The sequence below is a fragment of the Oncorhynchus kisutch genome, linkage group LG5 (genome assembly GCF_002021735.2).
Source record: "Oncorhynchus kisutch isolate 150728-3 linkage group LG5, Okis_V2, whole genome shotgun sequence".
In the NCBI taxonomy this organism is placed as follows: Eukaryota; Metazoa; Chordata; class Actinopteri; order Salmoniformes; family Salmonidae; genus Oncorhynchus; species Oncorhynchus kisutch.
The window spans coordinates 44261671-44275676 of record NC_034178.2 but is presented as its reverse complement, the minus strand read 5'-3'; the positions used below and the strand labels follow the sequence as shown (position 1 = coordinate 44275676).

Here is a 14006-nt window from a genome sequence, read left to right as displayed (position 1 = left end):
ATTTTAATAGGCGTACAGGGGTCCATTATCAGCAACCATCACTCCTGTGTTCCAATGGAACGTTATGTTAGTTAAATCCAAGTTTATAATTTTAAAAGGCTAGAGCCCATTTGCACCGTTCTGTGAAGGGAGTAGTACACAGCGTTGTACGAGGTCTTCAGTTTCTTGGCTATTTCTCGCATGGAATAGCCTTCATTTCTCAAAACAAGAATAGACTGACAAGTTTCAGTAGAAAGTACTTTGTTTCTGGCCATTTTGAGCCTGTAATCAAACCCACAAATGCAGATGCTCCAGATACTCAACTAGCCTAAAAGTCAGTTTTATTGCTGCTTTAATCAGCACAACAGTTTTCATCTGTGCTCACATAATTGCAGAAGGGTTTTCTAATGATCACTTAGCCTTTTTAAAATGATAAACTTGGATTAGCTAACACAACGTGCCATTGGAACACAGGAGTGATGGTTGCTGATAATGGGCCTCTGTACGCTTATGTAGATATACCATTAAAAATCTGCCGTTTCCAGCTGCAATAGTAATTTACAACATTAACAATGTCCGCACTGTTATTGTTCAATTTGATATTTTAATGGTCAAAAGTTGCTTTTCTTTCAAAAACAAGGACATTTCTCAGTGACCCCAAACTTTTGAACGGTCGTGTACAGTTGAAGTGGGAAGTTTACATACACGTAGGTTGGAGTCATTAAAACTTGTTTTTCAACCACTCCAGAAATTTCTTGTTAACAAACTATAGTTTTGGCAAGTCTGTTAGGACATCTACTTTGTGCATGACAAGTAATTTTTCCAACAATTTTTTACAGACAGATTATTTCACTTATAATTCACTATCACAATTCCAGTGGGTCAGTTTACATGCACTAAGTTGATTGTGCCTTTTAAACAGATTGCAAAATTCCAGAAAATGGTGTCATGGCTTTAGAAGCTTCTGATAGGCTAATTTACATAATTTGAGTCAATTGGAGGTGTACCTGTGGATGTATTTCAAGGCCTACCTGCAAACTCAGTGCCTCTTTACTTGACATCATGGAAAATCAAAAGAAATCAGCCAAGACCTCAGGAAAAAAAAATGTAGACCTCCACAAGTCTAGTTCATCCTTGGGAGCAATTTCCAAACCCCTGAAGGTACCATGTTGATCTGTTACAAACAATAGTACGAAAGTATAAACACCATGGGACCATGCAGCCGTCATACCGCTCAGGAAGGAGACGCGCTCTGTCTCCTAGAGAAGTGCAAATCAATCCCAGGACAACAGCAAAGGACCTTGTGAAGATGCTGGAGGAAACCGGTACAAAAGTATCAATATCCACAGTAAAAGGAGTCTTATATCGACATAACCTGAAAGGCCACTCGGCAAGGAAGAAGCCACTGCTCAAAAAAACGCCATAAAACAAAGCCAGACTACGGTTTGCAACTGCACATGGGGACAAAGATCGTACTTTTTGGAGAAATGCCCTCTGGTCTGATGAAACAAAAATAGAACTGTTTGGCCATAATGACCATCGTTATGTTTGGAGGAAAAAGGGGGAGGCTTGCAAGTCGAGGAACACCATCCCCAACCGTGAAGCACAGGGGTTGCAGCATCATGTTGTGAGTGCTTTGCTGTAGGATTGACTGGTGCCCTTCACAAAATAGATGGCATCATGTGGAAGGACAATTATGTGGATATATTAAAGCAACATCTCAAGCCATCAGTCAAGAAGTTAAAAGCTTGGTCGCAAATGGCTCTTCCAAATGGACAATGACCCCAAGCATACTTCCAAATTTGTGGCAACTGGCTTAAGGACCACGAAGTCGCGGTATTGGAGTGGCCATCACAAAGCCATGACCTCAATCCTATAGAAAATTTGTGGGCAGAACTGAAAAGGTGTGTGAGCATGGAGGCCTACAAACCTGACTCGGTTACACCAGCTCTGTCAGGAGGAATGGGTAAATTTTGGCCCAACTTATTGTGGGAAGGTTGTGGAAGGAAACCTGAAACATTTGACCCAAGTTAAACCATTTTTAAAAGGCAATGCTACCAAATACTAATTGAGTGTATGTAAACTTCTGACCCACTGGGAATGTGATGAAATAAATAAAAGCTGAAATATATAATTCGCTCTACTATTGTTCTGACATTTCACATTCTTAAAATTAACTGGTGATCCTAACTGACGTATGACAGGGAATGTTTACTAGGATTAAATGTCAGGAATAGTGAAACTAAGTTTACATGTATTTGGCTAAGGTGTATGTAAACTTCCGACTTCAACTGTATACACACACAAAAAAACAGTCTTCACCGAGGTAAGACAGCCTGAGACACTCCCACACATCTTCACTCAATCTTGAAATTACACAGGCCACCTGCAGGTAAGTGTTCTCTCTGCTCAGCTGAATATATGCCCTATATCATCTGTCACTGCTCAAAGAAACAAAGTGGGGTAGACTGCATGCTCTGGTCTGTGTATTCATCTGATACGCTGTGTTTGATCTACCCAGACCATTTATGGCACAAAGGTACTAGGTACCCTTGGAACCACATGGTCTCTGGTTTAAGTCCCACTCTGGCTGTTCCCTTTGAATTGCTACAGTAGTAGAAACAGTGGTGAAATCGGTCAATATGCATATTGTTTTACGATAAGTATAGATAGACGTATATTGTCTAGCCCTACTCTAAAGTGTTTAGCAGCTGCTGTCTGCAGTCTATCAGTTGTTGGCCTCATTCAGAAAGGTGCAGTATTTTTAGTTGCAGATAAAAAGTTGGTCTGAAGTTGTTTGTAGGCGTTAGTTTTTACACCCAAAATTCTACATTTTCCATCAGCTTGTGGTACAGGGGTGTGCTTGAGCTGCACCAGTGACAACTCTTGGTAGTCAGACAAAGCAGATTGGCAAACAGTCTATTATATTAATCCTTTTAGAAGGAAAAATATTGTCCTCATTATCACCCTATTGCGCATATCAGAGATGTCCATTTCTAAGCTGCAAAGAGGAGTACAGTATCACCACCATCTCATGCGGCCATCTTGTCTGATGTTGTTACGCGGTGGGAGTTGGGCTGTACTGTGGAAACAATGGGTCCCAGTGGATGTGAGCTGTGGCCCAGTTTAGTTTTAGGTCCCCGCTCCCTCCCCATCTTGTCTCTCTCCTACACTGGCCTGGCGTCTTGCCGCCTTCCTTCCTCTCTCTAGACCAGCTTCCACTGGCGTAACAGATGCTGATGCAATATCCTGTTTCCTGTGTGACTGACTGTCTCCCCAGTAGGCAAAACAGAAGTTGCCCCTAACCATTGGACCTGGGTCAGATGTTTTATCCACATGGTGAAGGTTGTAACAGGGGGTATAGGGTAATCTGATCCTAGATCTGTTGGTCACGGAAACTTCTATCTCAAGCTCATCCTCTCCTATTTCACAGGGCGGTATCTCTCTAGATGCTTCCTCATCTCCTCTACCAATGTTGTTTTACAGTAGATCCATCTTATAGTCCTCGCTCTAGTCTCCTAATGCTCTGTCCTTACATTTTCTACACAATGTTGCCTGCACTCTTTCTCCTAACCTCACTCGCCCTCATCTGAATTTTGCCATTTCAATTTCTTCTTGCCTCTACTGCCATCTCTCCTCCACTGCCTCTTCCGCTCTCCTCCACTGCCTCTTCCGCTCTCCTCTTTTCTTGTCTTCTCTGCTCATCTCCTCTTTCTCTGTTTGCTGTGCTAACTGTGCTGTCATTTTCTCCCTTCTCCTTTGTCGTTATAGCGAGGGCTGAAGAATGTATTTGATGAAGCTATCCTAGCCGCCCTAGAGCCACCAGAGACGCAAAGAAAGAGGAAGTGCTGTATATTCTAAAATCCGTTCCTCCTTTCTCAATTGTTTGCTGCTTACTTTTAGTTTAAACATGTTTTACCCAACCAACCCAGAACCTCTTAAAGCAATCCACTGTATCAACTCTCCCGTTATGACAGTGCTACTTTCTATTGTGTCCCATTGCTCTTCCTTCCCTTCTCTTTTTGTTTACTTGTCCTCATGGGCCTTACTGTGCTTGAAGGACTGTTTTGGTTTGGTTAATCCCATCACTTATCCTCCCTGGGCGAATCTCAAATGACATCCTGTTACCATAGTGGACAAAGTAGTGTACTTTCTGGGAGTTTGCATGTGATTTGAGATACAGCCCATGTCTCTTCTCCTTTGGTTAGTGTTTCTCCTCCCCATGCTATATTATTTGGAGAGTCCAGAGTTAAGGGAGTGTCTTATTTACTTGGCTCCACAGCATTGTGATTTAAGCACCAATTCTACAAGCCTCCATGATTCCTAATGTTCATGTGTTTTTTGTACTACTGCTGATGTATGACAAGCCTGCGGTCTGACCATTTACATTTAGGGCTGTGCCAGAGCAACAGAGTTTGGCCATCACGGTTTCAACCAAGAAGCATTACAACAATGCTCTTTGATATCACGGCAGCCATGTTGGAACCTTTTGGGCAGTACTGACCCATGGCAGACCATGGATTTTAAAACTTTAAAACCAAACTTGCAAAGGCAACCATTTAGAGCTAGAACCCAAATAGTAGGGGTGTAATGGTACATGTATTCATACCTAACTGTTTGGCATGGTAACCTCGGTTCGGTCCGCACTGTGAACCTGAATGAATATATAACGTATATTTACAAAATAAAACACTAGGCCTATAGGTTATGTCTATGCTACGTTGAAGGCATATGCCTCTTCAGGGCATCTGGTAGGCGCATTGGGCCAGTAACCGAAAGGTTGCTGGATCTAATCCCTGAGCTGACAAGGTAAAAAGAAATCTATTGTTCTGCCCCTGAGCAAGGCAGTTATCCCATTGTTCCCTGGGCGCAGAAGACTTGGATGTCGATTGAATCAGAGCTGCGGAGGGCTGTCTCAGGTTAAATGCGGAGGATGCGTTGTTGTACAACTGACTAGGTATGTCCCTTTCCCTTAAGTGAATCTGAGCTGAGAAAACACTTCAGTCTTCCATTAAATTGACTAAAGCTGATGCACGTGTTGTCATCTAAATTTGGCACATTTCAAACTTTCCTTTTGTGAGGCACAGACGGGAACTAATTGGGTACGATGAGCACCCACTTCTCCCACATGGTGACCTCTGTCACCTACTATGGAAATGACCTCTAACCGCAGTTAAAAACATTTTTTATAAAAGGCAATCTATTAATGTGGTTTTTGACCTTCATAATCTGTTTACAAGCATGATAGCTGTACTTTTAGTTTATGGTTGACACAGCTTATTCGCCATAAGCCAATCGGCATTTCTCAATGAGTTCAAATCACATGTATTTACGACATCACAACTGGTAAATTCCTACCTCCCACATGGTTACAAATGCAGCATTAGTGGAAACGTGAAAAGCCCAACAAAACAATCCATATCAAATCGTATTGGTCACATACATGTGTTTAGCAGATGTTATTGTGGGTGTAGAGAAATGCTTGTCTTTCTAGCTCCGACAGTGCAGTAATATCTAACAATCTCACAACATATACACAATACACACAAATCTAAAGAAATTGAATTAAGAATGTATAAATGATGACCAATGTCCAGTCACAACAAACAATGGAACATTGATTGCTGAACGCTGTGAATGGCATTTCATTTTTTCCATTGTACCGTGCCCCCCCCCCCTACTTTGTACCAAACTATGGGTTTAATGAACCGTTACACCCCTACCAAATAGTCATCCTGAATGGAATCCTCTAAGGCAGCACCATGCCGTCCAGCTCTAAGAGGCCAAACTCTCTATGTTCCACTCTGTAGTGCCATTTGCTGCAGTTCATATCGAGCCATCTTGGCAGTAAAAATAAATAAAAAGCTAATATAATCGTGTGAAATGAATTGTGACATGAATTAATAAAGGACAACTGAAATTGCTATCCTTTTTGTCCGCCTGTCTTTTCCTCCATCTACGGGGACAGCTGGATAGCAGCTCAATCGTGCTGCGTCATATTGCTACATAGGCTCCTAGACCAATTTTGAATAGAGCCCGATCTCTGGGTAAAACATGTCTTGCCATAGTTTGTTTCTACAGGGTTCCTTGAGTTTCCTTAAACAGAGGGATACAGGGGCTTCCTGCTCTACTCATAGAGCTGTGTTGTACCACTCTCCCGTTACATGGCATGGCTTGAGGCCATTCTTCCTATCCTAAAGCTGCTCTACCAACGAACAGTGAGCGCAGAAACATGCTGCTCCAACTAATTACACGTTAATCAGCAAAAGCCAAGGGAAGTTCCAGCTAACAGTAGGCTCTTTAGTGATCTGGTGAAACTGTTTGAGTGGTCTGGCTTGGTGTAGTTGTTTAATTTGACTTCCCTTCCCAGTGTGTGTGTGAGATGCGGAATGTGTCTCTTTGAGCCCGTGTTCTCTCGTACCTCCACTTTCTTGTTTGCCCAGACTTTTTGTTTTGAACGCTCCTCACTTTGATATGAATGAATTCAGGTTGATCATATCCCCAACTGCTCTTGACTTCATTTTCACCTCCGTCTGTGAAGATGAAGTATCCTGGGTTTTAATTTCTGCCAATGCTATGTATTGTTTGCACTTGATCATTTAACCCTTTGTTTTTTTGTTTAATGCCTTTCTGTATTCATGCTATTGTTTTTCCCTTTCATGTGTGTGTTACCCCGTCATTGATCATTGAATTTTTTTGTTTAGTGATTTAGCAGACGCTCTTATCCAGCGGACGCTCTCATGGGTCGTGTGTGTGTGTGTGTGTGTGTGTGTGTGTGTATATGCTGCCCCTTCATTGAGCCTGTGTGTTTGTTTGTATCCACAGAAAGGCCTAAAGAATGTGTTTGATGAGGCGATACTGGCTGCGCTGGAGCCTCCCGAGCCCAAGAAGAAACGCAAATGTGTGCTACTATGAGTGACCCCATCCCTCACACACATTTACACCACTTCACACACACCCTCCCCTCACCCGCCCATCCCATCCCTTGCTCTGCTAAGGCTGATTGACAGCCATTTACTCTGAAGCGAAGTATAAAAACAAACAACGAGTTTCCGATTAGACTGCAATAAACCAGCGGGCCGACGGATGGAGAGACAGAAGTGAACCTAACCCAGCTTGTAACCGTGACTATCATGGCCACACTCCTATTCCACTTAGAACAGTAAGTACGAGCCTTTAGATTTGACAGACAACCCAGTCCTGCGTAATCAGTGCCTCTCAGTAGGCTAAAGTGGCTTCATCTTAATCTACACCGATCTCACAGTAAAGTTAGTGAAAGCAATATGATGGATGCCCACTGAGCATTGACTTTAAACTTCAGGGAAGGAGACAAGGAGAGGCAGTAACTATAGACTGAGATTCTGCCCTGCACTCAAGAGAAGGCCAAGACCATGTCCCTTGTTACTATCCAAAGGGTTTGAACCATGCTGGCAACACACAGGTGACATAGGCTCTCATAAGTGTCATCTCTCATAGGTGATTTAGGAAATCAGACTAAACTGAACTTTTAAACTGTCTTTGACATCTTGCCCTGTCAGTGATGTCGATTGGCTCTTAGTCATCCATCTTCTTTGCAGCCATTGGCCAGTTAGCCGTTCTGAAAGACCTATACTCCACCCCCAAATGAAATAACTGCTGCATTATTAATCCCCACCCCTCTTGATGAGCACGTCAAGTGCCCAATCCTGCTGCTCCACCTCCAAAACCACCTGAAGTAGTGCTGAGAGTAGCCTTTTTCTTTGCCAATGTCTCCCCTCCACATGACAGAACAGAAGTCTGATCATAGAAACTTATTTCTCAAATATGCCCCTACCCCCGGGGCACTTTTGTAGATCTTAATAAACTGGATAGGGAAACATTTTATTACCATATTGCTTATACCTATCCAATCCTTTCAGAACTGTACTGTAGGGGAAGAGGCTAGGTGTAAATTAGGGACTGGCATTACTAAATATCTAAACTAAAGGTATCCCGTAGCAATGGGTCTTGATGCCTTTTGAAGCAGGGAACATAAACAGTGTTAGCAGAACAAGTGGTGTGTGTGCTTAATGTGTTGCTAAGGTCCAACATTGTCAAAACGTTATGGTAACCATAGAATTAGAATTGGTAGAGCTTGACATGCCCCGTTCAAAGCAACGTTCTATAGTAGGTACACCTGCGGCCATATTTTATGACCTATTTGGATTGTTAATTAATTGATGCTTATTGAATCAGAATTCTGTGCCACATCAGAATTCTGTGCCTTTCTCAGTGTTTCATACTGTCATGCTGCAATGGCAATGCTGTGGTGCTGCCATGATACTGTATGTGTACCTCAAAAACGTCTGTGGTCTGAGGGATTTGTCTGTTCTATTACTTTTAATTCTATGGTGTTAATGTTGTCGAAATGTTGAACTTGCTGGTGATGCATGTAGATGAGCCCCTGGTCTCTGAGATGATTGGTTAACAGATTTAATGATGTAAGCTGGCACATGTCAATGTAGGCTCCAGATATTTTTACCAAAATCTTTTTTTTCTTTTCAGTTGTGCGGTTTTTGATTTTATAAAAAGGTTACTTCCTCTCCTTTTACATTTTAGGGGCTGGAACTCAGCTGAACTCTGACTCACCAGCTAGAAACACTCATTGGAGTTCATTTAAACCTTCCAATGACAGAGTGTCTGTTAAACTTGGATTGTGATTGGTTGATTTGACTGGTAGCTCAGAGTTGGGTTGACATGCAGCCCAAGTCATTTATTATATTGTTATTATTATAACCTGTCGTTGTTTTGGTGCAAAACCAAATGCTTTGTCTGACGTCTGTTCTTTGTATATGCATTCTTTAAAAAAAATAATATTAAACTTATACCTTAATTGCCTTTACTCCTTTTTCCTTGGCCATTCTTATCAGGCAGTTTACAGAAAACAAGGTGGCGCTCAAGGGTCAAATACCCAATACTGCTCTGTGTGGTTTGCATAGACAAAAGTACACTACCCTCATCTCGCATTCCAACCATGATGTAGGAGATATCCATTCACTTGTGGAGGAAAATGGAAGTTCTCTAAAGTATTACTTTATAAAAAATAATTAGAGGGTGCAGGAGGTAAATGTGTGGCATGTCAACACATCTCTGGTGGAGTGACTTGACTACCACATCACTTGACACTGCATCTTGCCCCATGGATACTAGATAGAAGGGAAGCTGCAGGCATGAGTACAGTCACAAGTGAAGAAGAAATTCAGCAACTCTTGGGCTGTTTATGTTAAGAGCTTAAATCCACTGACCTCTGGCTGCTGTTACGAAGCCAGCCCAATTCTGATCTTGTTGGACTTTTGATCAATCAGATCACCTCTGGAAAATGATCTGGTTGGTCGAAAGACCAATTAGTGGAAAAAAGATCAGCTGCCTGTCTAAACACTGCCCAAAAGTTGAATTTCCTCTTCACTTCAGTTTGCTCCTCAATTCATGCACCTTGGTTGGAGAGTGAGGTAGCGTGTCTTCCCTTCAGCCAGATGCCATATTTATTTTTTTGCGTGTGTAGGATATTCCTTTAACCACCAGGGAGCGGTGTTTGATTATGGATGCATACGTCTAATAAATTGAAATACTTTTCAGAAAGATTTTAAGTATCAGGTTCTATGTTCTTGGTCACACACACACACACACACACATTCACAGCTGCACATGGATCGTCTGCCCCTGAGGGGTGTTGAAATATGCTCCTTTACACACACCTCTACCTCTAAGAGGCCTTCACACATTCTGTGCGTTTCTGGAGTGCTGTCTGTCGGTGCCTTTCTTACGCTAAAGAGCTGCTGAGACCCATTAATTATCCCATAGGCTGAACTAAGGGCATTCCTGTGTGTGTGTGTTAGCTAAGGGTAACCACCTGCAGAAGAGAGAATCAGCTAACACTTACTATCCAAGCATTTCCATACAAGCACATAGCTTAGTGGGCAAATGGCTGTACAGTGGTGATACCCACATCTGCTGATATGCACACTAGCTCCTGTGCTGTTTTTCAAGGTCCAGATTTGTTAAACTTCACATTGCACAGCCAAACTAGAAAAATAAATATTTTCTTCATTACTCTCTGATATGCTGTGGACTGTTTGCCAGCACAAGTATCTACTCTCTAACTCTCCCATAAGTCATAAGATCAGAGCCCCATGGGCACCATTACTCCACATCCGGATTAAAGCTTAGCTGGTGATCTGTCTGAGCCTGGCTCTCTATGTTAATGCAGTGTGTGTGTAGGGAGAGAGCTTAGAAACTATCTAAAAAGAGAGTCTATTCAGCACTCTGTTACTATAAAGTTGAGTGGAGAGTCCCACTAGACTCCATTGCTCCTCAGTGACAGACATGTTTCAGTATCTCCTTTGGGAAAGCCAATCAAGATCAAGCCTGTTTAATTGTCCCCTTGGGGACAGCCAATCACTATTGAGTGATGTTTAAACATCTCTGGGACAACCAATCATAACTGAGGAAGCACAAAAGAAACCCTTCAACCTGGGACACACACACACACACACTATATATACAAAAGTATGTGGACACCCCTTCACATTAGTGGATTCTGCTATTTCAGCCACACTCGTTCCTGGCAGATGTATAAAATCGAGCACACCATGCAATCTCCATAAACAAACCATGCAATCTCCATAAACAAACATTGGCAGTAGAATGGCCTTACTGAAGAGCTCAGTGATTTTAAACTTGGCACCGTCATAGGATACCACCATTCCAACAACTCAGTTTGTCAAATTTCTGCCCGCTTAGAGCTATCCAAGTCAATTGCTGTTATTGTGAAGTGGAAATGTCTAGGAGCATAAAAATCATCTGTCCTCAGTTGCAACACTCACTACCGAGTTCCAAACTGCCTCTGAAAGCAAAGTCAGTAGAAGAACTGTTTGTCAGGAGCTTCATGAAATTGGTTTCCATGGCTGAGCAGCCGCACACAAGTCTAAGATCACCAAGCGCAATGCCAAGCGTGGGCTGGAGTGGTGTAAAGCTCCGCGCCATTGGATTCTGGAGCAGTGAAAACACGTCCTCTGGAGTGATGAATCACGCTTCACCATCTGGCAGTCCGACGTACTAATCTTTGTTTTGACGGATGCTTGTAGAACGCTACCTGCCCGAATGCATAGTGTCAACTGTAAAGTTTGGTGGAGGAAGAATAATGGTTGGGACTGATTTTCATGGTTCAGGCTAGGCCCCTTAGTTCCAGTGAAGGGAAGTCTTAACGCTAAACCATACAATGACATTCTAGACTAATTATGTGCTTCCAACTTTGTGGAACTTTCCTGTTTCAGCATAACAATGCCCCCGTGTACAAAGCGAGGTCCATACAGAAATGGTTTGTCGAGATTGGTGTGGAAGAACTTGACTGGCCTGCACAGAGCCCTGACCTCAACCCCATCAAACACCTTTAGGATGAATTTTAATGCAGACTGCGAGCCAGGCCTAATCGCCCAACATCAGTGCCCAACCTCATGAATGCTCTTGTGGTTAAATGGAAGCAAGTCCCCGCAGGCAATGTTCCAAAATCTAGTTCAAAGCCTTCCCAGAAGAGTGGAGGCTGTTAAAGCAGCAAAGGGGAGACCAACTCCATATTAATGCCCATGATTTTGCAATGAGATGTTCAACGAGCAGTTGTCCACATACTTTTGGTAATGTAGTGTACACCCACACACACACACAGCTGGTGGAGAGCCATGTCCCAGGAGAGAAGTGCAGTGGTGAAGCCTGGAACTGCGTGTGCTATGCAGCATTATATGACCCGAGCATTTTATGATGATCTCCACAGAAGATGACTTATGATGAAAAGCACAGTCAAGGTTTTAGCAGTTTATTAAAGCAATACAGTAAATCACTCTACCGATGTCTAGGAGATGCGTGGGCATGCCAGCTCAAACTTGTGAGTGTGATGTGTGTATGCGTGCGCGACTGCTTATTTATCTCTCTGCCTGTCTGTCTCTATTGCGTTAATTGCCTGTCATTAAACAATTCCATGTCATATCTGAGCCTCTAGGTGTCAGGGTTATTCACTTAGCCATTATGGTATTCAGCCCTCTATCTTTGCACTGTCTTTTGCCAGACACTCCTGTCAACATATGGAAGACAATGTGTTTTTCATCAAGGAAGAGAGATGGGGGAGGGTAGAGACATGCGTGTAGGTCTGCTGACTGTGTCTCGGTGTGTGCACTGCCCATGTAGCCATGGTGAAGATGGCTGCAGGGATGGCAAAGGGAAAGGAACGATTCTGAGTGATGAAGCTATATTTCATCTGGAGGCTGAATCCTTTTACAATCCTTCTTTGCTTGCTTGAAGTAATCACATCTCATAATCTATCTATTTCACAGGTCAGTGACCACCTCAACGAAGGGAGGGATGAATGGAGTATTTGAACAGGGCCAGCATGTCTTTGTATCTGTATATCGATATTTCTGCATATTGATTCTCTTTGACTTCCAGGAAAATAATTATACCAAGGCAAAACATCCCCACCACACTTGATGTCATTTTCTATCAATTCCATTACTAACAGAATTTTGGCAATATTTATTTGTTTGCATTTGAGAGAGAGAGTTATGTGGCTGAGGTGTGGGTTGGAGAGGCTATTTGACAGCTTGGAGACCATGGATACCGCGCTCCTGTCAAAGCACATCTTGTTGTGACACGGTAAGTCGCCACCGGCTAACAGATTCATGTAACACACTCATGGTACATCTCCCCTCAGCTGTACCACACGCACACACACACCAACAAAAACACACACAGTCCGTCTCCCCTCACCTGCCACACCACAGATTAATTCCCACAGGTGCTAGCACTGTCCAGGTGTGAGGAACATCTCACACGTCTCTCCTCCCCCGTATGATGTGTCGACAGACCGTCCTGCCTGAGGTGGTCGTCACAAATTCACTGTCCACAGCTGTGTGTGTGTGAGAGGGGGAAAGACAGGTGGTCATCATGCAGGCCAAGGGGAACCAACACTGAGTCCAAACCCCCATAGATAGATATACCAGCATCAAGAGAGCTAGTGCAGCTGAACCAAAATAAACAGTGCTGGCCAAGCCAACTGCCGGCAGCCCACATGAACACAGTGCCTGGAACGCTCTGGTCCACCACACGCCTGTCACTTTCACTCCCTATCTGATCCACGCTGTTCACCTTATCGGATTTATCCACTCAGGGATGAGATGATGTTATCAGTGAGGTCACTCACCATCTGCCACACTGATGCAGTATCTGTCCTCTCTCGCTCTCTCTGTTCTTCCCCTCTCTTGCTCCCCTCTCATGTCCTGGCTGATTCCCTGAGTTCATGGAAAGAGTGAGGTCAGCAGTGCCGTCCCTTTAGAGCGTCTGTTCCCTAACGTACAGGGCCTGTGATCCATTTAAATCTCTCTAGAGTTTCTTGAGGCCCACCAAATAGACATAATCATGTTTCTAACTAACCCAACAGGGACTCTTTACAATCCAAAATCCATGATCTACAATGAGCCATCAATTTGTCCATGCAGCCTCGGCCTCAGACTTTATCCTGTTTATCATAGCAATGTGTGTGTATCCAGAGGGGTTTACTAGGTTAGGCCAGGAATGCAGGCTCTAAGATGCTGTGGGTCATGCAACTACGTCACATCCCGTATGCTTCGTGGTAGGAGCTAGGTGGAGCTATTGCTTATGCATGTATAGATCAGTGAAGCTGGAATGAACAAAGGCAGAGGGATTGAGACTCAGCCTCCAACCTGTTGGTCCATACAAGAGTATAGCCTTCTCTCTAAATGGAATTAGTATGTCTCTTTACCCCTGGGTCTAGAGCAGTAGAATTAGGTCAGAGTGACAGCTGTAGGCCTCAGGCTGTAGAGGAGGACATCCTAACCCAGCCGTAGCCTCAGAGGGTACAGTACAACACAGAGCAGACTACCGGGAACTTTAGAGCATTGCTAAATTTCTATGATAAGAAGAGACAATATGGGGGTGTGTGTATTTGTATTTATCCATCATTGGTGGCAGACCTGATTATTTTTATTTGATTTTAATTTATT

General features: G+C 43.3%; 1 protein-coding gene across 5 annotated transcripts in view; it reads left to right on the top strand.

Annotated features, from left to right (window-relative positions):
• Positions 1-8839, top strand: part of cdc42 (cell division cycle 42) — a 30292-nt gene extending 21453 nt beyond the window's left edge. For 4 of the 5 annotated variants that reach the window (XM_020483371.2, XM_031825131.1, XM_031825132.1 and 1 more), the window contains exon 6: positions 6805-8839. In XM_020483371.2, the coding sequence (XP_020338960.1) occupies positions 6805-6894 (90 nt within the window). In that variant the 3' untranslated portion in view covers positions 6895-8839. Of the gene's footprint in view, positions 1-3750; positions 6529-6804 lie in introns of those variants that run through there. The other variant, XM_020483372.2, reaches the window with a different exon arrangement.
• The last annotated feature ends 5167 nt before the right edge of the window (positions 8840-14006 follow it).